The sequence below is a fragment of the Vanellus vanellus genome (genome assembly GCF_965231255.1).
Source record: "Vanellus vanellus genome assembly, chromosome: 5".
NCBI lineage: Eukaryota > Metazoa > Chordata > Aves > Charadriiformes > Charadriidae > Vanellus > Vanellus vanellus.
Genome location: NC_138910.1, coordinates 40,780,948 through 40,808,267, shown reverse-complemented (window position 1 = coordinate 40,808,267; position 27,320 = coordinate 40,780,948). Strand labels below are relative to the sequence as shown.

The window sequence follows — 27,320 nt, the reverse complement described above, 5'->3', positions numbered from 1 at the left end:
AGCCCCCGGCTTTGCAGGTGGGCTGGAAAAGGCGGCTGCTCATCAGCCGCTCCAGCGCAAAATCCACCCACCGCGTTGGAGAGCGAGCTCCAAGGTGCCCCCACCCTGCCCCACCACCCTTAAAACCTGGCCCTCCTTTCCACCTCTTCCACCCCAAAGCTTTCCAGCTTTTTGGAGCATCCAGTGGCGGGGTGGGGGTGGGTGGGGGCAGCACCCAGGGACCCCCCAGGAGGAGAGTGATGTGCCACGTCCCCATCTGCACCAGGCGTCAGGAAGAAGCCCGAAGCGCACTGAGGAGCACTGAGGAGGAGCCTCACGCAGTCCCTGATGCTTTTCACACTCCGCTCACGGCCGGTACCGTGCGATCGGCGCCGGGATGGGTTCCGCCGGGATGGGCTCAGCCCGGCACGGGCTCTCCACCGCTTCATCAACCTTCTGCCCCCGCCGTTTGCCGGGGGCTGCCCTCCCCTCGGCCGCTTCGGGAGGTGTCCCCGGGTGTCGGGGGCCCCGGCCGCGCCGGCGGTGCGGTGCGCTGCCGCGGGACGGCGGGAGACGGGGAAAGTTTCCCTTCTGGCGGCCGCCGCTGTCCCTCTGTTTAGGGATTTCCCTTAACCTCCCTCTGACCCCTCACTTCTGGTTTTTGTTTGTTTGTTTGTTTGTTTTTCCACGGGAAAAAGCGGGCGCGCCACACGCACGACCCCAGCGCATCACACAGCCCCCCCCCCCTCGCCCCCCCATAAATTTCGGCGGGGAAAGTGAAAGCGCGCACCAGCAGCGCGCTCGCGGAGGCGCGCGGCAGCGCCCGGCTTTTTGCACCGAGAAGTGGCGGCGCACGCGGGCGCGCACCTGCCCCTCGTTTTTGCAAAGGGCGAGGGGGAGGGGGGGGAGGGTAGCGGGACAGCGCGCGCGCGCGGCAGCCGCGCAGCCCCCACCGCCCCGCGCGGCTCCGCAGGTGCGGAAGGGGGGGGTGGGGGGGGAGTGTGCGGCGGAGCGGGGCGGTCCCGCGCGGCGCCGGCCCCCGCCCGCCCCCTCGCTCCGTCCCGCCGCTCCTCCTCCCTTCTCCCCCCCCCGTCCACCTCCTCCTCCCGCTCCCGCCGCTCCGCGCCGCTCCGCTCCGCTCCGCGCGTGCTGGCGGCGCAGCGCCCCGCGCCCGGCAGCGGCGGCCGCCCCGTCGGCGCCGCGGCGCGCCCGCGGAGGGGCGGCGCTGGGGGCGGCGGCTCGGCGGCGGCAACTTTTGGGAGCCGGCGGCGGCAGCGCGGAGGCTGCGCGGGGGATGGCGGCGCTGAGGCAGCGGCGGCGCTGAGGCAGCGGCGGCGGCGGCGCGATGCCGGCGGCGGCCGGGGGGCTGCTGTGGTGGAGCTGCTGCGTGCTGGCGGCGGCGGCGGCCGGAGCCCCGCGGGCCGCCGCGGCGGCGCAGGCAGGTGGGTGAGCGGCCCGGTCCGCGGTGAGGGGCGGGAGGAGCGGCGCCCTCCCGCCAACTTCCCCGCGGTCCCGGCGGGGGCTGCGGGCAGAGGGTCCCCGGCCCCTGCGCGGGGGTGCGGGAGTTTGTTGGCGTCCCGCGGAGCGGTCGGTGGCCGGAGGGCGACGAGCCCTGCGCGGGGACCGCCGCGCGGCGGAGCGGAGCCGGCGGCCGCGGATCTTCCGCGCAGCCCGCCGCTTCCAGGCAGCGGCGTGGCAACACTTTATTATTATTATTATTACTGTTATTATTGCTATAAGTGATAGCGTGTGCTGGGCCGGGGGTCTGCCTCGGAGAATCCCCCCGCCCCCTCCGAGCAGCTCTCGGGTGTCCCCCCGCCCGGGTGGGGGCTGGCCGGGCTCCGGGGGCCGCCCTTTGCCCGCCGAAGCCCCGGCCGGGCGCCGTGTCCCCGCCGGTGGCAGCCGCGCAGGTGCCGCTGCCGCCCCGACGGGGCTGCGCACTCCGAAACTTCGCGCTGCGCCGGGCGGGCGAGGAAGCTTTCCCCTTATTATGTGTACATTGTATCTATAAGGTGTGTCCAAACACTGCACCATAAACACAGGTCCGAGTGTATTTGCGCACGGGGTGAAACGAGCAGGCGGCTTGGAAGTCAAAGGCAGAAAAGGCGCATTTTTCCTCCGGCAGCGTCTGCCCCGATTTTTTAACTTTCTGGAGGGAAACTTGAAGCGTTGGCTTGAATTCTTTCTTTTTTTTTTTTTTTTTTTTTTCTTTGGCGTCGGAGCAGCGCTCTCCGCCGCAGTAGTACGGGGCTGTGCCGGTGTAGTTGCCCGAGGAGGGCACCGGGATCGCCTCCCGCCACATCGCGCTTCTCGAGAGCCTGTGCTGTGAATAAAACATTAAAAGAAAATCTCTTCAATCCTTGTAACTTTTTTTTTTTTCCCCCCTCCCCGGTGATGCAAAATTTATGATGTTTGGGCGGTATTGGTACAACAGCTCCCCGTTCTCACAATTCAGTTTATATTTTGGGGCTTTATGTAACTGAGATGATGATATGTTTGATGAGAAGTGAAAGAAGCGTGTCCCGGCTTTGCTCGCCTGGTTAGGCTTCGCAGGCAGTTTTGATCTTGGTGCACAGTTTACTTTTTCTGCGTGTGATTGTTCCCTAATACTTGAAATCAGGAGGGGTGAAACGCTGGGCGGCTGCTGCTGCTTTCCTTTACGTTTTCTTTTCCTGCGGTTTGAATCAGTAAATCTCAGCTGAAGGAGCATTCCTTGTTTCACAGGCTCTGGTTTGCTCTACCTTTTTGCCTGCCTCCTTGTTTACACGCAGCCTCTCTCTTCCCCTGACTTGGTACTTTTCTGTCTCAGACTTTCCCCATAGCCTGCCCCGATTTCGGGTAGCAGCCGTTCCCGCTGGGCTGCTCCCGCACTTTCCAGTGCTCCTTTCCCACCGCTCGGACGTGGCTGTTGGAGTGGGCGATCACAAAGGCACGCTCTTGCTGGATTTATACCCCAGCGAAAATAAAAGGCATCGGTCCAGGGTCGCTCGCCTGCCTTCCTGCCTCCTCTGAGGAAGCCTCCTGGATCTGCGCTGCAGAAAAGTCTCTGTTTTGCACTGTGGAGAGAAAAAAAAAAAATCTGTTTATTACCAATAATGGGGCTGGAGAGATATTTTCTATTTGGAGGGGTTTGGGCGCTGCTGTGGGTAATGGCAGCTATTAATGATTGACTCTTGCTACTTGGCGCTTGCTGAAATAGCGAGCCAGACTGGACAGGTGAGCCTTGATTTGCAAGTATTTAGGACTCCCCAGAATCTGGGCTCTCCTGTTTTTTGGGGGTACTAGGATTGGGCTGCCGCCTTCACGTTCAGCGCATCAAGGGAGATGATGATACCTTTGCTCTTGCAAGCGAGCTGTTGGCCAAAGTTTTGATTTCATTATCCCGTGTCTGTTGATTAAGATGCAAATACGTGAATACATTGGGGTTTTTCGATTTCTTCTGTCTCCTCAGCATTATATGTTTGGGCATATAATGTTTGCAGTGCACAGCTCAGCCATGGTCACGTGAGCCAAACAGCTTGGGCTGTTACCTGGAAGCTGGCGAGTCTTTGTTCTGCTTGGAAATAGCTGATAAATTAACTCCTTTTTCTGATATATGGGGCTGTTGAGTTGTTAAATAATTACAGCCAAATTAACTTAGTGTTGTTTGAAGTACTCAGCTGCTCTGAGAAATTAATTGTACTTCAGATATTTTTTGCAGCGTGTTGTGTTTTTTTTGTGTGTTGGTGGTTTTTTTTTTGGTTTTTTTTTTTTTTTTTTTCCCTCCAGTGAGGAGCACGTTCAGGCTGATGTATGTGCAAGGTTTTAATTTCATGCCGCTGCTCCTCTCTGGGCCATGTCGGATGGGACATGCCACATGCCTTCGGAGAGATGCAGCTCCTCTCCGTCGCAGCAGCCCTCTTTGGCACCTCTCCCGTTTATTCCAACACGATGTCTATTTGATGGTTAAAATTAGGCTGAGCCTTTGCAAAGGCATGATAAATATTGACTGGGAGTTTCAGACTGTAGCTGCCATCAGATGACTCAGTCCCCGCAAAGGGGATGTCCCGTCTCGGCCCTTTTACCGAAGGGGGGTGGGTGGTGTTACGGACCCTGTGTCCCTCCTGGGAGTCCCACTCCCTGCCCCGTGCACGTGTGGCCTCAGGGCTGTGGTGTGGGTGCCTGTGGGGGACTCTCTGCGTGGTAACCAGGGCAGGCTGCTGCTGTCCCTGTGTGTTCCCTGAGGACATTGCGAGCCAGTGCTGCTGCCGGGCAGAGGAGACTGGATCTGGCCCCGCTGTTGGTTCGGGGCATCCCCAGGGAGGCCGGGACAGCTTTGGCACTGGGCTGCACCGTGCAGCCTGCACATGTGCACCCGCCCTGCTCATAGCAGCACTGCGAAGTGCCTGAGTGACTTAGCTGTGATTTTCTTTTTCTTTCCTTTTTCTTTTTTTTAAATAGATGGTAATTGATGTATATGTGTATGGATTCTGGCATGAAGAGCTGCGTTTGTAATTAACATGAAAACAGTAATAATAAGGACCTGAAATACATGCCTATGAGTAAACCAAATGAGACTTGGCATTAGCAGCTCACGAAGGGAGAAGTCCTTCTGAATCCGTATGGTAGCAAAGTGGGACCGGGGAGCAGCAAAAGCTGTGTTGGGTCCCCTCTGAGTGTGGCAGTAGAGGGCTCAGCACCCTGCAGGTGCGCCGAGGTGAGCTGCAAGTGCTGCTTTGCACTCCTGACCTTAATTTGTAATGCTGAGTTGTTCTGAAATGTGCCCTTGATTTTTTTCTTGCAGGGAATTAGCCACAGCCCTTAATTTAAATAAATATTTTCTTCTAATTTTCAGGGGATGTTAGAGTTACTTTTATTTATTTATTTTTTTTAATTGAGTAAATTTAAGCAAACCACAGCCAGTTCACTCGCACTGTATGCGAGAGCGCAGCCTGCCATGAAGACCATGAGCAATGTTCAAGGGCTTTATGGAAACACACCCTTGTGCAAGTTACTGCCGGAGCTGGTGAGCTGCTCGGGTGGGTCGTGAGCCTTTGCTGCGGGGCGTGATGGGGTGTGATGGGGTGCGCTGGGGTGCACGGGGCAGCGTGCCCGCAGCCTTGCTGCGTGAGCATCTCTAGGTGGCAGCAGCCCCCAGGAGCTCCCAAGCAGCGAGACGAGCAGCCTGGAGCTGGAGAGATCTGATTTCCCAGGCTCTGGTCCTGTTGCTCAGCATCCACCCTCGCCCCTCTCCCGGGCCGAGGAAGCAGCTTTTTGGGTGCCTAGAGGGGAAGGGTGGGGGTGCAGGGAATTGTCTGTCGCTGGAGTGCTTTCCCCACCTCCCATGCCCTCGCTTGCAGGGAGATGTAATAACACGCTGGGAGAGTAACTCAAACACTTATGAAGTGCTTCATATGAGCAACCAAAGAGCTCAGGTGATTTCAAGGAGGAGTTAAGGGTGATTTGATCATACTCAGAGGTGCTTAAAACCAGGAGTGAATTTCTAGGTTTATATTCTAGAGGTCTCGTTAAGTCAGGACCAGACTGATGGCTGGGTACTGAAGGTGAACAAGTTCAAACTAGCAATGAGGTGCATGCTCTTAATAGCGTAGTAACACTTGTGGCAAGCTAGGAAAGAAAAAAGAACATACCCTGTCACTCACCACCATTAACTTGGATCAGATGGTCCTTCTAAGGTACAAAATACATACACTTGCTCAAAAGGATGGTGCAGCCCATAGGTTTCTCCCCCCCCCCCCCCCCCCCCTTTTTTTTTTAATATTCACTGTGGTCCTTTTCTCAAAATACAGGTGCTTTGGCATCACAATAACCCCCCTCCTGATTTATTTAGGACAGTAAGGGTGAGCTGGTATGTGGTGGCTGGTATGGGGCAATATGGTGGTTCCCTGGAAGCTTCTGAACTTGCTTTCTGTCCTGCCTGCGCAGACAGGGGTTTAACGCTGTGCAACCAGATGTTTATGCTTTTAAGGCTCCTGGTAAGCAATGGCAGCTCTGTAGGAACAGCTATGCCAGCTCTGCCCCCATGGACTCTGCCACTCTCGGTGCGCTGAGGCAATTTTGTTGGGAAAGGAGCGGGGGCTTATTCCCGGGGCTTGCTTTTTGCTGTGCCATGAGCGACAGCAGGAGGAGGTGACCGCAGTTGGGCTGTTTACCGCATGTCTCACATGTGCTGAGAAGTCCTTGGGGTGTGCGATGGGCTTTTGTTTTCACCGACTTAAAGGTTTTCCTTTTGCAAACAAGCACAGGCTGCTGATGGATTTTATGTGTGCCCACGTAGCTGAGGCTGAATTATCCCATGGGAGTACTGGAGTCTGCCAGAAAGATTCATCATTTCAGCAACTTTAGTTAATGTTTGTTTAGCGACTTCTTGCTTTGGAGAAACAGTTTAAGCCGTGCTCGGTGGCAGCTTCCCTGTGATGAGCTGTGCGTCCACGTGATATGTGGTCTCATTTCTGCACTGTCCGCTGCCTCTGCTGGGCATATGGGCACATGCCAAGCCTCCTGAAGTCTTTGAACAGCTGCTGCTATATATATATATCTCTCCTTTCCTCTACCCCCCAACCTCCAGCCTGCCAGGGAAACTCGTCCTTCTTCCCACTTTGCATAAAGGGGATGCAAAGTCCAGGACAGATGAATATTTGCTTGTGCATCAGTGATACCTGAGGGTCTGACGCTGGCAGGCGTTTGGGCAGCAAAGTCTGTAATTCAAACTACAGAAGCACATACTAGTCACACTATAAACTTGTACTGTAAGAATACCTAGAATATAAACACGCACGAGGAATAGAAATTCATACTGTAAGAGCACTAAGAAGTGGTTTGGGTTTGTTTTCCAGTGGTAACTGCTTTTTGTTTCCGTGCCTGAAGCCTATAAAATCTAGCTCCCGACAGAGGAGGAGGTGGGAAAATAAAGTAAATAAATGGGAAAGTAAGCCCCAAACTTTTAGTGGATGTGGTTCTTTTTGGAGCTATGAAAAATGATCAGTCATTGTATACTGTTTCTGTAAAGTCCTTTTTAGAGATTTCCAAGATGTACTCATTTCATGTTTGATTATTCTTTCTTCTGATGTCTGTGCAGCTAGGCATACAGTAACTGAACAGGCATTTATAACTTGATCTTTCTTACTATTTTCCTAATAAATCAGTGTTGCAACGTAGGCTCTTGTCACATGGGGACATGACTCCTCTATCTCATCACCAGCTGGTGTTGAGCTTACAGAAATACAAAGTTTACAGAAATCTTCCAGAAACTAATCTGAGTGGGCACTGGTCTCGGGGACCAGCCCTTAGCAGATGCTGGGGAGGGGTGAACCCTTCCTCCCCAGTGGTCATAGCTGGTTTCCAACCATACCAGGGTGATGCTGATGCATCCCTTGCCTCCAGCAGCATTGACCCACTCCACTGAACGTGGGGAGTCCATTGTCTCCCTGCTGGTACGTGGGTTGGCACCTACCCAACCATAAGCCACAGTGCCTCTGTTCTTTGGAGTGTGCGCCAAAACAGTCAGTGCAACCAAGAAACAAAGTCGGGGAAATGGGGCCCGGCAGGACTTGGGGAAGGCATGTTCCCCGAGGCAGAGCTCGGCACTGCGCTGGCAGTGGGACCAGGGGCTGAGCTGCCCCATGGCAGGTGGGTCTCCATGCCAGACTGTGCCCTCAGCGTGGCTGGGGAGGATGCTGAGCTGAGGAACATGCTGCTGACAGGTTTTAAATTCCTGTGGGGAGGCTACTGTCGCGCTTCAGGACATTATCTGACCCTTTGCCTGCAGCTGCTTGACTAAACTGCCTAATAAATGTCTATTAAGAGTTGTGATACCTGACCTCTCTCCTTTTTTTGCCCCTGCTCCAAGTTTTTTGGTGTTGTGATTCATGAAGGAAAAGGGTCGAGTCAGAGGGAGGTTGAAGAAAAAAGCTTGCATGCTGGGAGGGGGAGGAACAAAAAACCAAAACCCAAACAACTCCTTCTGGAAAAAAACCTGTTATGAATAAGTTGGAAAAGCCCAAAGCTCTGTGAAATGGCCATGCAGCCTTGGCTGTAGCATTGCTGCAAGAGAGCACGCTACTGGGGTAGGTAAAGCTCTGAAACCTGTCCCTGTCCTACCGGCTTCTGACGTGGCGCTCTCCGAACGATGCTTCCCACACCTTTGTCTCCTGTTTTCCCAAGAAAGCATCTCTTATGGGACAGGCACCTCTCGCTTGTGCTTGCAGCCTGGTGAGGCGCCTGAGCAGATATTGCAGACCCGCTTGCACGCTTCACATTTAAGCATTCCCTGTAACACCTCAGTGCGCAGAGCTGAACGTGCTGGGAAGAGATTCGTGGCAGCATTTTGGTTGCTTGAACCCCAGCGAGCTGCTGAGGACCTTCTCCTGTGGACGTAGCTCTTGCGGCAGGAGCCAACGCTGGCAGGATGGAGCCGTTTTGATGCACGAAGAAAAACCATCACACTTAAGTTGATACACATCCTAATGTTCAATTTCCATTAATTGAAATTACGTTGAAATATTGAACACTTTAAGCATAAAAGTTTATGTACCATGATTAGTATGCTAATGGAATATTTTAGTAATCTTTTAAGGTTAGCCTCACAGCGGATGCAATCATAAGCCTTTGTTCGTAAGAGTTACTTTGCTTTAACCCCTTTTCCGAGAGCACCCATATACTGGTGACAGTTCATCGGCTGCGCTGTGGCTGCCATCCAGCTATAATTTTAAGATCTTTTTTTTTTTGATCTGATACACTATGCAAAGTTGAATTGTGGATATTTTTCCTCATTATCTTTGGCAGTAAGAATGTATATATCTAAATTTAAATTGCTGTGTGATGAGGATATGTGACAGTATTTAGAATTCAGTATTATTTTATTATCTCTTTTGAAAGGATAAAAAAAGACTCATTTATTTGAAGAGATATTTCTGTAGTGCATAAAAATACCAGTGAAGTAGCTAACGTTTTCCAGTTGTTGTTGACTTCAAATTTAGCAACCATTGTCCCTGTTGATGTATTTGATGCTCTAAAAATGTACTTGCCATTAAGTAGGAAGCTGAAGTGATTGGTAGGCAGATAATATTCTTTAGTAGCTATTAATAATGCTCAGAGGACATACGCATTGGAGTGTATGGAAAAAGCCATGGGATTGTGTAGGAAGAAGGCAAAAATAATGTATATGGCTGCTTTATTTGAAAGCTGCCTTTATTACTCTGTATGTACCGCAGTGATTGCTGCCCGAATTAGCACATCGTGAGCGGGAGAAACCGATATGCAAACAGAATGGCGTGCAGCTAATTTTGTTTAGCAAATTGAGATCCGATCCCTGCTATTTCACACCCTCCGCGAGCTGACTCAGTCGCTCGTCGCTGCGTCCCGGTGAAATGCTGGGGGCTTCGGTGGTGTCAGGCAGGAGTTGTTCCCCCCCCAGAGCCAGCGGAGCTCACGGGAACAAGGGAATTAATATCCCAGTGAGAGAAAATGGAAATCTTCAAAACAAATATAAAGCCATCGCAGCTTTTCTCTCTCCTTTTGTCTGCTCCTTCAGCCAGAGAAGGGCTTTTGTGCTGCCGCTGATGTGCCCTGAGTTGCTGCAAGTTTCTCCCTGGATTTCTCCATGCGGAGGACTTCTTTTTGTCTCCCGGAGTTTTGAGCTGCTCTTCAAATCGCCCGTGTTTGGATCCTCTCGTGCAACACTGTTAAAACTGCTGCCAGCTCGCGCAGCCCCGGTGTCACCCGGGGCTGTACTGGGTATTGGGAAGGTCGTATTAGAAAAATGTAAAATTATTAGAGCCTATAAATAGCGGCGATAACTTTTACAGCATTTTCATCGCCCTTGTGCTGCGTAACACACTGTAGTCACGGGCGAGGTTTGCTTCCAGTGTTGCTTCACGTGTCATTGTGAAACCTCGTTATATCACGATATAACAAAGCAACTCCTGCGCTGATAACGTGGTGGCTGCAGCAGGGGTGGGGGGGTTCTTTCTGGAGGCGCTAACAACTGTAGCGATGCTTTACATCTTCTGTGGCTCGGTCTAACTTCTCGGAAGGGAAACAAAATCAGGTCTGTGCTGAATGTGTCTGGCTGCCCAAAGGTTTCGGTGTGCAACTCAAACCTTAAATAAAATAGCTGCTTAAATCACCTTTGATTAGCATTTGCTTTCTTGTAGTAAATAAAGATTAGGGACAGAAGGAGAATGAGGAGAATGCTCTCCCCCCTCCCCTTCTTTTTTTGGAAGATTACAAATAGATTCACACAGTGTTATTGGCCGCAAATTTCTTTGAGTTAATTTTATCCCAAGATCTTGAAGTTGTGAGAATCTCAGTCTTCATATAAAGAATAAAAAGCATCTTTAGCTGCTCTGTGTGCAGAGAAAAGTTAAAACTCCTGTAGCTTAAGAAACATGGGGGAAAAAGCCCAAGAATTTGTTTTATAAGCCACGTTTTTTAACTCATTTGTAAGATTTTTATGCAGGGGCTGGCTGAATTATGGTTTTGCAATGTCTGGCAAATATTGCTGGTGACTTTGGAGATGGAAATATGGGTTTATTAAGATTCTTAATAGCTTTAGTCCAATTGCTACTGTGACATGTGGTTAAGGCATTAAAGTATATGGGTTATGCCTCATGCTACAGTAGAGCAATTACTGTGTAGGTGTCCTTTGATACTGGAAAATGATATTGCCAAACTTTTGCTGTCAACTTGAATAGTCTCAGTCTTGCTGAGGTCCCATAGAAATGAGAAAAAAAGGCATTGTGAAGAGTAGCTTTCTCCAGGTAAAGGCCATACAAGGCTGTGTGGCTTCTGTAGGTCCTGTCTGTCCCAGATGGATCCTGTCCATTTGGGCAGAAAACTTCTGCTCCAAACACTATCTACCCCGGTCTCTTCTGGATTAAAAGTGCCTAAATCGTCCTAGGTTGTGTGAGAATTGCTGGGTTTTTGGGTCTAGCCTGACTGGTTTTTGCTGTGGTGTGATAAAATGACATCAACTACCAGAACGTTCGCAACATCGGTGTTTGTAAGAGCATCCTTTTGGGCTCACTGGGGACTGGGTCCTTCCTCCAACTGGGGAGCTTTGGCATTGGGTAGCCCCTGTCAGGTGTAGATTTGTTTGCGTTGCCTTCTGGTGCCAATTTAAGGTTTTTATTGTTTGTCCTGAGTCTTAACGATGCTGGTGTCTCCCCGGGGCACGGATGGAGCTTAAAGCACTTTATGGAGGCTGTGCTGCTGGGGGTTCTTGGAGGATAAGTGCTGGAGCAATGCCAGGCAAGGAGGAGGGATGAGTTGTTGCTACCTGGGTTGTTGCTTTTTGATTTGGATAGTGTAGATGTGAGCCAAAGTGCCAGGGCTTTTCTTGGGATCCCAGCTAACTCTTGCACAACGCACCTAAGAGCACCGAAGCTCATCTTATGTGTGTTTCGTAAACCAGTTATTGATTAAATTATCTGAGAGCTTGTATGAACTGGAGCATGCCTGTGTTTCTAGGAATATCTGGAGTAAAACCCCTGTTTATTTGGTGGCACAGGCTCAGAGCCTTATTTTGCCAGCTAAAATAAGGCTTTCCTTGGGAGACAACAGTATGAGGTGCTGGAGCAGCATCGCTTCTCAGATCACACACAAGCCTGACTCGGTAATACTGAGAAGAGTGTATCTGGGCACCAAGTAATATAGGGCCGTAGTGGCATGCAGAGATGGGATAGAAATAAACATAAGCAGCAGGTACCAAAGTACCAGGGAAGGGCGGAGAGAGGAGGAAGCGCTATCTCAAATCATCTCTGTGGTCTAAATATAGGTGTGATGGATGAAATACAGGCTTGAGGGCATTGGAGTTGCTTTTCCCCAGGTCTGTGCAAATGTACGTAGGGCTCAGGGACTGTGATATTGGGTCTTTCCACCAACACGCATCCCGAGGAAGCTGGCAGTTACTACCTTGGTGACAGTCTTTGTTTTTAACACTCTACTTCATTTCTTTCCCACCAAGTTTGAGTTTCCAACAATATGATTACTTATGGATTTGTAAGTCAGAAATAGCTTGGTAATTGCTGTATTGCTTTGCCCGCAGTAGCAACAAGCATCTTAAATTTAATGCATCATCCACACAGAAAATTGATATTTGGCCAAAACTCGAGGACTCTGACAGCTAATCTTAAACAGCTTTCGGTTGACATGTAAAATAGAGACTTGTGGATGACATTCACAGAAAAATTGACAGTGTTTAGGATTATTCCATAAAAGAAAAATACTTCTTACAATTGGCGGAAAATACTTGAGGATGATCAAGTTTACATGGCAACCTCTCCTTAGAGGTCAGCGACCTAAAGGCCCGGGACATTAACCGATTGGATCACGTGCAAAAAACCTGAATGTCCTCATAATTCAAAGCCTGAATTTTGCCTGGTCTTCAGGGTTTGTCTGATGAAACCACACTCGCGAGCTTGCTAATAGTATGTTTCATTTAATGTGCTTTTTACTGTGATTTTCCTCCCTAGAATACAACCTAAGCAGCAAGAATGCCCCAGAACAAGTCTTCCTCTGAAAAAATTACAGTAAGGAACTTGCTGGTGTTTCTGATGAAGATATCTGGCATGTTTGTATAGATACGCTTGCCTACATTTATTATGTATTTTGCAGTCGATTGCAATTTAAAGGACTAGATGTTTCGGCAGAGAAACTTGTGGCTCAGTTTGGGCACGGGCCGCTTTATGCCAGGGTTACGTGATGTTCTTTTTTTGGGTGAATACACATTTGGGCATGTTTTGTCAATATTTGGGTTTGAGTCAGTAGGTCTGGGTGACTTTGCTTTAAAACTACTCAATATCTATTTATTAAATACAGCGCTTGTGTTCAACAGAAAATGTAAGACCCAATTTCAAAATTAGGCCCACACAATTATGCAATCAGGTAATCGTGCGTGTAATTGCTTGCACAAATGGTCAGTTAGATGTCTAACTGTCCATTTGCATGCAAAATTAACCAGTTTTGCAAATTGGACTTTGAATATTCATGGTAGAAAACACAGCTTTCTAGAGATGGCCGCGTTGTCACACCTTCCCCTTCCATTTGTGTCCTCCCTTTACGAGCCTTGTGCGTTTTGTCTTGGCTTAAATCTTAGTAAGAAGCTGCTGGAAGTGAAGGAAACCAGTCTTTTCCCTCTGAAACTTAATACATATCATTACACTTTCAACTGGTAAAAAAAAATAAATATATATATATATATATATATATATATATAAAAGTGTCTGATGAGAAATACTCCCAAAATACAGGTTGTGGCGCAGTAGTTCATTACTGTGCAAAAGGCACGCTAGCGGCTTTGCCTGATTGGTACGGATAAGCACCAGATAAATAAAATTCGGAAAACCAAAAGCCACTTGCAGCTGCGTGGAGGTGTTTAGTGAGCAGGCGGCAGGTTGAACAGTAACGCTGTGCATGGAAGCGTTGCTTCAGCTGCAGATGAGCCAGCACAAAAGGTGCTTCTCTGTGTTCAGCCATTAACGGTTTGTTGCTGTTGTCCCCCGCCTGCTTGGGACAGTTCTGTCCTCCATGGTGGCAGAGTGCAATTCTTACGTTACTCGTACAATGGGTTTTAATGGCATCGCAGCTGAGGTTGGTAATGCTATCGGTGTAACGCATGCAAGCAAAGCGGCGGGGAGGAGTACGGTGGGCAGTCCATTTGCCAAAGGCTTACTAATTTAAAGCCAAAGATGGAAGGAAAAAGATGGGATGCTGAGGAGTGATGTGACGCATCCACCCTTGTACAAGTAGGGGCCAAAGCCAAAAGCGGCAGTGGAATCTCCCAATTTAAGTCTAGTCCGCTTGGGTTTTGTTTTCGCTGTGGCATTGGGCTCCGGATCTGTGACAGTTGTTGAAAGGGCCATGAAGGGTATGTGTGTGTTACACCTGTGTGTGTGTGTGTATTAAATTTAAGACCTGCTAATGTATGTGCTACCTCACTGCTCTGGAATTTACTGTTTTGAAAACATGTAATGTGATGCTTTTGCAATGGTAAAAGCAATTGCTCGATTTATAGGTGTATATATATATATACACACACACACTTCAGAGTTTTTTTTCTTTGTTTTGTTTTTGTCTGGCGTGCTGCCAAAATATTTCTTTTCAATGAAAGAACTCAAAGCCATAGCTGAAGAATCTGTAGAAATACTCGCAATCACCACTTAGCAGTTAGTGCCCGGCGCGGTCCCTGGGTGCTCACATGAGCAAAGTTTTTGGTCTCTCTGTGGCCATTGCCACTCTGTGTGGTAGGACAAGGAGAATTAATGTTGTCTTAAAAAAATGCAGAAGAGCTCACATGGTAGGCTGTAACCCCCAGAGGTAGGCGGTGACGATTTGTTACCAAAATTTGGTGCTGCTTCCAAGGAGGGAGTACTTGTTCGTGTCCTTAGAGAGAGGTGCACGTTTATGCATCTCTCCTGACTGGGATGAAGGCAATACTGTCGTCCAAACCGTTCCCGCCGACTGGGGAGCTACCTTCCCATCCAAAGCATCATCTGACTGCACTGTGCTCCCCAGCGTAAATCTCTAGGGCATGTACCCATTTTAGGGCTCGGTGTGGCAGTTTCTCATGCGTGAGAAAGCGGATTTGGCTGAAATCTTACAGGCTTTGTTGTCTGGCACCTCAGAGTTTTGAAACTCTGAATGGGAGAAGCCACAGGCTAGCAAAGCCTTCAGGCCTGACCGGGGGCAGCGGAGCGAGTACAGGTGGGCATTGTAAATGAAATATTAATTATTTTTTTTTTTTAAGAAAAAAGTGCTTTGGATGGAGTTTTTCCTTGCAGCTTCAGCAGCAGCTGTGCCCCTGTGCTTGCCCGTGTGTGGCAGGGTGGGTGCTCCTGCGCAAAGTGCCTATTGCGCCTGCGTAGGTGGACTGAGAAGCAAAAGCAGTTTCTCACATGAACCTCCTTGTAAAAATCTAGCCTTTCGAGCCCAAATGCCCCGCCTTTGTGAGAACCAGCTGTCTTGAGCGGTTATCCGCAGATCAGATCTGCGCTCTGTGCATCGTGTTGTGCGGGTACGGATGGAGCTGCCCTGTTCTTGGTGCGCTTCTGCTGCTGTGCGGGAGAGGGGTTATTTGAGAGCCCTGCATGGTACCTCCACTCCTGCTGCTGAGGAGCTCGCTCCCAACAAGGGCTTTTCCGCAAGGAGGCTTTTTCCACGAGGAGACACCCGACGTGCGTGTGGGGTGGATGCTTTTGCCGGAGGGCAAAGTGGCACCTTGGCTTCACGCCGGGCTGTCTTCCCCACGCGATGGTATGCTGAGCCTGGGAGGGATTAAGCAGGAGCATATTAAGGTCACTTTTTATTCCTGAGCGAGAGGTTTATGTCCTCTGTGCATATTAATTTCACAGCTTGGGACACGGTAGAAAGGAGAGCAAATAAGAGTGCAAGCATGTTGGGTAGCCTTGGCAATTGAACTGGAAGAGAGAGCTCGGACTGAAAAGCCATCTTTCTCTTCCGTACCACATTAGCACAACTGCTGTAAAAACAGTGGAAAGATCCAAGCCCCAAACTCCAAAATAACCAGCACTGTATTTTAATTCTGTTTATTCCTGCATGGCTTTTAATTTATTTTGGCTGGTGTTCATGGGAGATTATGGGGAGGAAGAACAGGGAGTTGCAGGTTGCCGTACACAACATTTACATCTTTCATGTCTTATATGCATATAAGCCTGAGCTTGCAAAACTCTTCCTCACGTCTTCCTGTAGCTTTGATGAGGATTACACATCCACAGACGGTGAAGGAGATGGTGTCAGAAAAGCAGTTTGTAGTTGAGCTGCAGCCAAAAACAGGTGAAGGGTTGCCCCTGCAATGATGTTTGAACGAGGCAGCTGGGAGTGGTGTCGGAGCATGTGAGGCTTGTTGAGCTCTGTCTTGGCACACTTTGATAAACTAAAAGTCCTTCGAGTTTTTGTGGGATGCACAAGCAGACCCTCCAAATTCCAGCACAGGTGATTATTGCATTTTCTTTATTCCTTCTGCCTTTGGAGAGGATGGGACCTTGGTAGGGGATTTCTGGGTAGGAGCTGGTGGGTCCTTGACAGTAGCTGTGGGATTGGTGTTGCTGGACCTCTCAGAGCATTTTAGACATTGCTGGAAAGGCTTTGGTGGCTGTTGGTGACCACCAGCTTGCCTTTCTGCTGTTTGCACTCCGAGGATTGGAAAACACGGTCTTGAAGACCTGAAAGCTGTCCAAGGACATGAATTTCTGGTCCGTGGTCTCAGTTAAGGCTGATGTGATGGACAGCCTTTTGAGTAAAGGTATAAAACCATAAAGCATTTCGGGATAGGAAGGGATAAAAAATGCGCTGTGTAAATTGTAATACTAATTATATTATCTGCAGAAGAGCTAATAGCTATCCTTGCTCCATAGCAACTGCCATGCTCTGGTACAGATACTGCTGCGAGAAAACGCAGGTGAAAGGGTTAAAGTGTGTTATCCCATGATAATTGATGTACAGAAGGACACAGGGCTGCTCTCTGGAGAGCCACATATTGGTCCCGGGGGTGAGAGTTGGCCGTGTGACTTACAAGCGCTGTAGGGTCCGTGGGTTGTCGGGCTCGACCCTGCGGGGGAGCGAAAGCCAGCCCCACAGGGAGCTTGCAGAAGGCTTTTTGCATTCGTGTTAGGGTTGCTCACCGCTGCAACTTCCACAGCCTTTGGTACGGACTCTCTTGTCTCTTAATCTGGCCGTGAAATAAAATATTAGAGGTGAATTAAAAGATCTTTTCATTAAGGCTGTTCTGGCTTACCTAAAAATAAGATGTGGATATTCTTGATTTCTAGAGGCATTAGCCTACCTTTAAAAAAACAAGTAAGGAATGTAGTATTTTATACGCAGCTCTCAGCGCTGTATGAAAAAAAGCAGACTACAAAGCACAGCACAGGAAAATTGATTTATCATCAATTTATTGCTTGGAGCTCTAGGCAAACTCATCTCAAGACAGAACAGAGATCTATAAAATCTTTTCATCTGAAACTATGAATTAAATTGGGAGGAACTGCTGATGAGAGACCAGAACCAACCCTTAAACCAGACAGGCTTTTGGGAACGGGTGTCCTGGTGCAGCAAGGGGAGTTGGAGGGATGATGCTGATTTACACCAGCTGAGGATGCAGAGCTTAATTTCTTATAACCCTGTTTTTTTCCTCATTGTGAATCTGGCTTATGCAGGAGCAAGTGTACAGTACTCCCCCCACTGCCCCTTTGATTTCAGTGTAAATTTTCCTTTCTTCACTGGCACGTCTTGTTAATCTTGCAGTTTCTTTTCCAGACGTTTACCCTTCTATTGTGTGTATATTCTTAAACCTCCTAATAACAGGGTAACTTGCCTTTTCCAGCAGGAAGCCTCTGAAAACAAGCTGATGCATCTCAGTTGTCAGATCGCTATATAAATAAATAAAACCTATTCATATATTCCCTTCAAAGAAGCAAGTGAAACAATGCTAAAGAACTCTCTCCCTGGCTTTCTTTTTTTTTTTTTTTTTTTTTTTTTTTTTTTTTTTGCATGGGGAGGGAGGGAAGCTGTATTATGTCAGCGACCTGTAATAAATAGCACTGCAATGAGAAGCGACAGCCTCATTCACCTTGCATCCATGCAGAAATAACTAAGCTCTCTTCCCATGCCTTGGGAAGAAAAAAAAAAAAAAAAAAGAGAAAGAAGGGAATTAAAGCAAAGAATTGACCTTGGCTTGCAGTTGCTCCTGTACTACCAGGGAACAGTGTACCAGCAAGGGATTGAGATTTCGCTGGCTATTCTTGCAGGCGGCGTATTGCCTGTGTTACTGCAAGCTATTCAACCCAGAGTGCGTAAAGTACCGTCCGTGTCTTTCTCTTGCTGCCTGAAAGTGTAGTTAGCTGAACTCTTAATTGTCAAAAGACAGAAGTTTGGAAGGCTTAAATATTTTGGGGGGGGGTGGGGAATGAAGAAAGGTTTATACAATAGTGAGGTACAGTGTAGTCAGACCGTTTCTCTGCAATCCGTTATTTTTTTACGTCCTTGATTTGTCATAGTTTATTATGAAGTTAAGGTAATTTGGAGGCTTTCTTGTAAATTAAAGTGGATACCAAACTAAAGGGGGAAAATATAAAAGGCCTTTAAGAGAGCTGGTGGAAGATGGACTGATGGTAATGTACTTTTGTACATCTGTCCATTTGCTAAACTGTCTGTCAAATCTGTGGAGCTTTTTCTTTTACTTTCTGGTTGGGGTGTTTGATTATTTTATTTTTTTTTAAAGCTTGAAAGGGGCATTGGAAAAAAATGTTACTTTGTTAGGGTTATTATGTGTTGGTTTATATCAGCAGGTGCTCCCCCTTTCCCTGTCCAGACTCCCTCTTCCTCTCTCTGCTGGGATAGCAAGAGAATTTCTAGGGGGTGGGAACGGGGAGACAGGAGGAGAAGAAACATGGGCACCATTGCTTTCACATTTCCCCTTTGCCCCCTGCAGACCCAGACACACGCAAGCACGAGCTCTGCTGGCTTTGGGAGCCTGTGCTCCCCTGGTGCGGGTCCGGATCCAGCCCCATGCCGGCCTCTCTGCCCTGCATGGGATGTCACAGGCAGCCCACGTCCCCCCTTTTGGTAACCTTCAGTGGGAGCTGCTAATCCCCCAGTAATAGCCCAGCACTTGCTTCTTGCTGCGGTACCCAGGAGGTCGGGATGACTAAACTGCTCCTTTGGCTCGCCTGGGAAAGGCGAATGGCAGCTGTCATATTGTTTTAGTATCAGGTTACTTCTGTGTGTGGTACCGGTGTTATTTTTAGTGTGTGTGTCCGCCTGTCTATTGTCTATATATGACTGTACGGGTGTGTCTTGGAGACAAGGGAGAATAGCTCTTGCCTGCATGAATGTGGTTTCCCCTGGCCAGGTGAGGAGGGCGCAAGGATGCAGCGGGAAGGGAGCAACAGGGGAGAGAAAAACCACCCACTGTTTCTAAATTTTTTTTTTTTTTTTTGTTACGAGCCCTTTCAGCAAGCTTTGCTTGCTGAACATCATCATTGGCTGGGGTCATCCTGAAGTAAATACAGTTATTGGCCCTGCCCCTTGCAGAGGAGGTGTGCCTGCCTGGTGGTGTTGGTGAAATTGCACTTGGTTATCTCCCCTAGCAGCGTACCTGGTCAAGGCTCTGCATGGTAAGAAAATGCAGGTTTTGTAGCAGGACAGCTTTGCTTACCACCCCTGGGAAGGGCTCTGGTCCCCGTCAGCAAGAAGAAATAGATGCGCGCATCCCGTCAGCAGCTGCATCCCTATGAAGTGCATCCTTTTCGCTTAGCAGTGCCACCTCCCAAAAAAAACCACACAAAACCCTCAGTCGCGGTTTCAGGTGCACTGCCCAGGCTTGTCCTTTCCTACACCCCCCACACCACCCCCCTGGTGGGGATCAGAGATGCTCTGCAGGGAGCAATCAGCACCTTCCCGAACTTCAGTGGGGGAGAGCAGTGGCTCAGGGTGGTCCAGCAAAAAGCAGGGGAGGGGGATGCAAGACACGCTGGCAGCACGGCCCGAGGGAGGCTTTGGGACAGAAATGCAGGGAGGAAAAGAGCATTTTTTAATGAAGTTTCGGTATGAGGAGAGTAGGACACTCAACCCTTTATTCTAGCACTTTCCCAGATCCAGGGGATGGGAAGATGTGCGGTAAAAGCAGTTCTTGCCCTGCTTCTATTTCTTGGTGGGGTAAAATTTTCTTGGAGCAGTCTCTTTATTATAAATTCGTTTGATATTTGGTCTATAAGCAGTAAAAATGATGAAGCTATTTAGTATTCCTGGGGATGCCATGTGTACTTCTGAAAGTATTTTATTACGGTTCAGCCTTAGTTAACAGACACTTACAATAAACGGTTATTACTCGGGTTGTCTCTTATTTCTTTCTACGAAGTATTTTTCATTTTTAACACGGAGTGCCACGCTGTTTTAGTTCATGTGATGCTTAAAACATCGTGTGGCAGTAATTTACAAAGAAAGAAGGATCAACACACACATGTGCTACTGGAGCGATGCTGCCTGCTAGCTGGCTCATCTCTGTGACCAGGCTGGGGTGAGGAGGTGGGCATCACTCTCCATCCTGTATTGGCGCCTGGGAGGATGTTGCCTGTGTTGTGCTGAATTCACCTGGACGTGAAGATGGGTGGTGTTCTGTCCTTGGCTTCGTAGCAGGGTCTGGTGGGCAGCCTGTCTGGGTAGCGGGCTCTTCTCTTCTGCCTCGTTAGACATACAGCAACTTCAGCATCACTGGGGTCGAGGCAGGCTGCTTTTGTTGAACTTCGCCACAAAATGCAAAGATTTGGAGCGCTTGGACCAATGCAACGTGCTCTGCAACCATCCAGTATTAACTTTCTAAAGGAACCCAGCTAAAAATAAATAGAAGAGGTTCTTTGTCTGCCTAGTTTTTTTTTTTTTCTTCTATGCAGTGTTTTTGGCAGGTCAAAACACTTTTGTTATCTAACGACTCCTTCCAGCTTTTCATTGTTAAGTATTTGTTAATTAACACTTAATGACTGGGTTATGATGGAACTACAGGAGTCTTATCTGAAGGCAAAGTAATTGGCAAACGGATTCATTATGATCAGAGCAACTCTAATGAATGTTAAATTAATTCATAATAATGTGACACTTAAATGTTAAGCATATTGTTACTAATTACAGATGCACTTTTACCTTATCCACTTTTAGTAGTCTTGCTTTTTACTATGTTTACTAGAGGGCCAACTTTACAGTACTTATCTCTTTACACTGATAAATCCAGACTTCTATAGCTGCAAATAGCTTAATTACCTATTTGTCTCTTTCACAGTAATTAAATACAAGCGCATGAAAGCTAGGAAGTTGATGTAAATATATATAATTTATTATGGAGATTCTGTAACTGTGGCTTGTTACATAAAAGTGACAGTGTAATTAATAAGGATGGTCTGCTGCTTGCCGTCTTTCATGGGAGAAAGGGGAGGGGAAAAATGTCAAACATTCCCACACTTATGATTAATTCAGTATCTGTGGTTAGTTATTACAGTTATTTGAGAACAGAGAGTGATTTATTTTAAATAAAATTATATATTTGATACTTAGATTTAATAAAAAAATTAGCTAAACCCAACTCTGAGTCGTCTTGCTTATATTTGTGGCTTTGCAATGATCTTTATTGTATTGTATTAGTTTTCTTGCTTACCTGGCACTTTAAAAATGGGAACTCTAAAAAAAAAAAAATCTTTGTCTTAATGTCTGTGAGATACAGTAGAGGCAGGTAGGAAGGTAGCAGGCACATCTGAGTAAAGTGAGACAGGACAGTGTATCCCATCAGATGCCTTTACTGTAGAGAAACATGCATCGCATCATGCTTCAGGATTCAAAGGTGTTTGTTAATACTTGCTCTTCTGTCCAAAGCACGTCAGTATTCTCCTTTCCCTGGTCCCAAAGTACTCACAGTGAGGCTATTTGCTATGTAAAAAGTTGATGGAGATGTCATGTCTGTGTTTCCCAGCGTTGCTTGCCCTGGCTGCATGGGCCAGGGGGCATGGAGGACGTTACTGGAAAGAGGAAAGGAAGAAAAAAAAAAAGTGGAATTTAAACATGGCTAGAATGAGCAAAAAGTTACTAAGGGCCTTAACTGGGTGTTTGGTGTTTAGTTTTCAGTGCATCATTATGGATGTCACGCTTTGCTTTACTTATAGTCTATGTCGATACGCCAATTACAATTTAATTTGGCCATGGAGTTGGGGCAGGCTGTGGTCTGGCGGAGCCCGCTGAAGTACAGAGGTCCTGGTGTGACTTTTGTCTGGCCCGGCCAAGTGATTTTCGTGCAGAAGGCAGCACCCTTGAGTTGAGCTGCCGTGCTGCAGCCACGCTTTGCTGAGAGCAGCGGGGCTGGTTTCTGCTCAGCCTGACTTGTGCTGTTAAATCCCACCAAGAGCAAAAGGGTGTGTGTATGTATGTGTATATATATATATTATTTTTTTTTTTCCAGAAAGAAACAAAAAAAGTGAATGTTCATTCTGTTGGTGGAAAACAGTGATCAATAGTAATTAACTTGCACCACCTGATTTCTTTCCCCTCCGTGAGGAGTGCGTTAACGCTGATTTCGCAGAGCAGCGGGAGGTGCAGCGGTGCTGCCTCCTGCTCCGGCAGCTCTTCCCTTTTCGGGCTTTGGCAGCAAAACCTCTGCCAGGAAGGTGGCCGTGAAATCGCTTGAGTTGAAGCTGCTGCGAGGCAGCGCCTTGGAGGGGTGTGCCTATTTTATCCTTTTTTTTTTTTTTTTTTTTTTCTTTCCCCCCCCTCCTGCAAACAGCAGCATGGAAGCAAGAAGGAGCGCTTCCGTGGGCTGTGCCTCCAAAAGGTCATATAACACTTCATGTTTTCCCCGACACGACACAGTGTGACAGAACAAAGTATTTATCTTGTGTACTTGTCAGCTTCGTTCTGCCGGCTCTGAAATGATGAAATACTACCGAATGTGCTGCTGCTTGTTTCCTTTAGGGACTTGCGCTGATTTGTTTAAAGTGCCGTCTGCACCCAGTAAATGCTTCATTTATTACAGCTGACACCTGAAAATCTCTGAGGGAAATGTATCAAGGCATCGCGCAAATATTATTTTCTTTATTTGCTGTTGTTTACTTATGTCCTTATATAAATGCAGTCCGTAATGATAAATTGTGTTTCTTGAGGGTGCCACCTGTGTGTGTGTGTGTTTTGAACTGCCGCAGTGAGGTTTCTGGAGACGCACTCCATTTCCATCAGAAAAATGTATTTTGACTCTTGATGGGGTCAGCTTAACTGTTAATTATCGCGGTGAGTCACTAATGAGCGGTTGCCTCAGGAACTTCATACGGCTTCTCGTCAAACTTTCCCCATTACTTGGTTCTGATGCTTAAGCAAAAATAAAAATAGATCTCTTGCAAAAGATGTGTGGGGAGAAGTTAATGTTTGAGATTATGTGACCCTTGCAACAATATTTGATGCAAAGGCTTTCAGATACTGAGAGATACTCTCAGTATCATGTTAGGCTTCGCGGGTGATTTTTTTTTTTTTAAAGTGTTTTTTTACATTAAGCACTTCAGGGACAATGGAGAATCCAAATTCCTCTCTCAGCAAAACAATCAGTGCAAAAATAACGAACATCAAAGAGATGGAGGGAAGCAGTTTGCCCACAGTACTAATTGCTAACGTTACCGTGTGTCAAAGTAAAGAATTAAAATGTGACTCCGAGTTCCTAAAAGTGCACTTGCTGTGAGTTTGAAAGCCGTGTGTGGTTCGGGGAAGCAGCTTTCGTGCCTTTGGTCTTCTATCCCCTGCGGGTTGTGTGGGCTGACAGAGGTACAGGCAGTATTGGGACGTCCTGCGATTCACTGCTAAGGGTAAAAAGAACCTTTGGGCACATAGAGGAGCCACCCTGACTGCCGCTTCAGTGGCACAGCTTTACTTGAGCTTAGAAAATGCGTAACACTGTGTGTCTGCAGTTTTCTATGTCCTGCTATGTATGTATTTATATGGTATACAACACACGTGTGTGTCTATGTAACATACTGGTGCTGTGTATCAGTATGGCAAGTGATGGGGTCTGTATTTTGAATGCTTTATGGTACTGAGCCTGGCCCTGCAGCCATCTGCACAGGTTGTACTACAGAGGTTATGCATTCACTGAAAAAATAAAAATCTAGGAGAAAAATAAGCATATTTGTAGGTTTTCCTTCCCCTAGGTAAATAAGCAGTGCTAGGAAAGGAAGGCTGCCTCTCTATATGATGAGAACTTGTAAATGGCAAATATATTGCTTGCTTTAATGTTGTTTTGTTTTACAGCCATTGTTACAATTTTAATTAGATTCCTTGCTTGAGTAGTATCCTTGTTTTAATTTACTGTGGTGTGCCTTCTGGTCGGTGCCTGCAGGTTGGAGAGGAAGAAGGACCCAACTCCTCTTTGGGTGCTGTTTTCTCGCTGTGGCTCTGGACAGGGTGGCTGAACAGGGCTTTGCAGCGGTGCTCGGGAGCTGGTCCAGGGGCCTCGGATTTCCTGGCATCCCCCGGTGCTGGCCACTTCTCCCCCACCTTGGTTCCTGGTCCTTTCTCTGTTTTCTTCTGGTAAGGTTTTAGGTTACAAGGGCTGTTTTTCTCCTATGTGGCTGTGCACAGTGGCTCCTGGGTTTTGGCTTGTGAGAGCATTAGGGAGCCAGTTGCCACGATGGTAGTATAAAGATAAATCTCGCGAAGATGCAGTTGAGGAGCTTGACTACTATGTTAATCTGTGTGTGGTGGTGAGCAGTTTTGCTGCTGTTTTCTACTGAGCAATGCTATGTGCATACCCAAGGTGGTCCTGATGTCAGGTACTCCTTGTCTGCGTTTGCTTCCAGAGGCAGGGCGTGAAAACGTGGGGTTTGACTGCTACCTGCTGAAGTGGCCAGGTTCCTACCCTGGATGGGGAGGATGTGGCTTGAGTGGGAATTGTAAAGAGAAGCAGGTGATCATCCCCAATCCAGCCTTGTGACTGGAGATAAAGCAGGGATGGTATTTCTGTCCCCTGTTTTACGTGAGCCAGACGGACAGAGCTTGTGAGAGCTCCTAAGTCTCCCAAAGTTTGGTTAGTCACAGTGAATTAGGAAGTGACCCTAGGTGTCAGGCTGCCCTTGTCGTGTACGGGGCCATGCATCTCCTCCCTGGAGAGGAAGACCCGAGTGTCTCTGCGTGTGTCCCTGCAGGAGGGGCAAACACTTGCTCGAAGCAGTTTGCTGGTACTGGGAAAGTCCATCACAGGTAAGCCACTGGCTTTATGCTCAAGAAAGTTCGTCTACATCTGTATTTTAGTCCCTTGGAAGAGAAATCGCCTCCTGTCACGGGGAGAGCTTCAGTGAGGTGGTGAAATGTCCTCTGTGTTAAGGCAAACTCCTTAAAAAAAATAATTGGTGTCAGTCATTTCTATGTTAATATTTCGCCGCAGCTAATTTAGCAAACAGATGGTGGTCCATATTATGGCTTATGAGTGGGGCTTTTCCCTGGGCCAAATGATTATCTTCCCAGTTTTCAATTAGCAAAGCCTGCCAATTACCTGGAGTGGTTTTCCTTTTAATTATGCAGCTATTAGGGCAGGTAGGTAGCCAGCCTGGGGGGAGGAGGAGAGAGTTCAGCAGCATGGGTGAATCCTTATTAGGAAAACCCGTAAAAACAAACCGAAAAGGAAAAGCCATATGACAGGAAAGAGGAGGCGATGCACAACAGGGCAGCACGATGCGCGAGCCCTCTTTCTGTTGGTGTGAGCGTTGATAAATAGCTTTAAAATGCCCATCTGGCAGGTTGTGGCACATAGGGAAAGGTGAGGTCTGGAGGATGCTCTGGTTTGGCGGTCTTCTGGCTGCGCGCTTATTTTTAGCTTGATGGAGTTGACTAGTTGAAGACAAACTGTGAAGGAAAGGCGGCCCCCAAGCAAACAGCAGGGTCCTGCTGACTCCCCACGCTGGTGCAGGTGTGGACAGGTGTTTGCTGAATGCCAAGGAGTGGCAACATGCGACATTGGCTGATTTATGGAGTCTCTGGTTGTCATCTTGTTTCCTATGCCAGCTAATAACAGTTCAGGCAATGAAAAGATACTTCTTTTCATAATTATAGGCATCTCATTTTCCCTCTGAGCCCCACGTTTAAATCATCAGGCGTCCTCTTCATCTAAATTGTTTCCTCAAGCTTATCTTCCTCTGCGGATCAGTCTTTTATTGTATTTTATTTTGACGAGACTGTTCATCTTCCCTCGGTTCTGCTGCTACTGAAACCCATTCCCCCATTGTCCTCGAGGAGCCAGGAAGGAGATGGAAGAGGCTTTGGGCTTGAATTAGCCAGTGATGAGGTTGGGTCTCCTTTGGGATGGAGGTATTAATGCAGCATCATGAAATATGAGATCTGTCTTCAGTTTGGGTGACTCTGATAATGAAAGAACATAATTAATCATATTTGGCTCTGCAGAGGATATGTAATCTGGGAAAAACACCTGCCCTAAAGGTGGCAGGAGTACGTGAGAGCAGCAACAAAATGGGAAGAGGAGCTGCAGCAGCCCAGGCTCCTTTTGTAGGAGGAGTATTCAGCAGCGCTTCGGGCAGCCTTTAATTGACAAGATTTTGTTGTGGTTTGATTCTGTCTTTTTTCCATAGCATGCTCAGTAAAGGTACTTTAGGTTTCCATAAGATGGAGAATAATGGTTGGGCAGCTGCCGTGAACGCCAGGGGTAAAGCAGAGAAAACAAGGGCCCGGTTACCCCTTCTGGGGAGGGTATCCTCCCCCTCCGTCCCTGCATGGCCGTCCCCATTGAAGCACTTCACAGTGAAGCGCGTGCGCAGGTGGCCACGTTCATGTTTCCTGGGCTTGGTAGGCCCTCATCACGGATGTGCTCGAGCGGGGGCACGAGGCAGAGGTGGGTGCCGTTGGGACAGAGTCTCCGCTGCTGTGAATGTGCCTTTGTAAAGAGACCACTCTTCGGAGAATAGCACAGAAAGTGTATTTACCGTTCAGACAGCCCGTGAGACTGCTGCTAAAACACTCACAGAATTTTCTCTTCCTTTTTTCTTTTTTCTTTTTTTTTTTTTTTTTTTCCCTCCCCTTTTTTAAGCTGTCCTTTATCTGGCTGGGTGCGAAGCTGTGGCATATTGAAAATGTGTCCTAAATCCGTGCAGCCCTTCTGCGTGCATCTTCCTCAAAGTCTCCCCCAGCGGAATGAAAAACTGTTACTTGGTGTGCGGTTTACGGCATAGAAAAAAAAAAAAGTAGCATTTTAAGTGCAAGCTTGGGTTTGTGCTTTTTGCTGGCTGCTGCAGCGTGTGCCATAGCGTTCCTAAATAAAGGAGCCCCTCTGAGTCAAAAGTGGTTGCTTTGCTTACTCAAGTAGCTGATTCAGCCCCCAAATAATTATCCTTTTATTTATTAGCATATTGAAGTGCCTTTAATTAGGTTTTGGTGCAGTATCTTGAATCTTCTGACTTGAAAGTTTTCTCACTCATAATTTACAAGTCAACCCTTTGGTGTGGTGTTACAGCTCCACAGATTATGTGTGGAGCTAATTAAGTAATAACGATTGAGGTGCAGGGTATTTCCTTGGGATTAATGACTGTCTGGGAGGAGTTGATGGACCAAGGTGTAGCCAAGGGCCATTAACACCAGCCAACTATTAATTCTAAGAAAATGCCATGTGCCAAGGTCATTGCTGCTATTAGAAGTTGAGGGCAATGAGGAGGTAGGTGTGGAGGGAGATGAAGTAACATGAGAAGTGTATAGATTTTGAGAAAATGTAATATGGTTTTAATGGGTATCAGCACCATGTACCTGTTGATTAGCCAGTCTGCTTCTTCCCTCCATTCTTCACTGTTCTGTCCAAAGCTTAA

The 27,320-nt window shown here is 47.8% G+C and overlaps 1 protein-coding gene across 1 annotated transcript in view; it reads left to right on the top strand.

Annotated features, from left to right (window-relative positions):
- Positions 1–1,324: 1,324 nt before the first annotated feature.
- Positions 1,325–27,320, top strand: part of ERBB4 (erb-b2 receptor tyrosine kinase 4) — a gene marked incomplete at its 5' end in the record, with an annotated part of 657,878 nt that continues 631,882 nt past the window's right edge. Inside the window, one exon of the mRNA XM_082483856.1 lies at positions 1,325–1,421. Coding sequence (XP_082339982.1) covers positions 1,325–1,421 — 97 coding nt within the window. The remainder of the gene's footprint in view (positions 1,422–27,320) is intronic.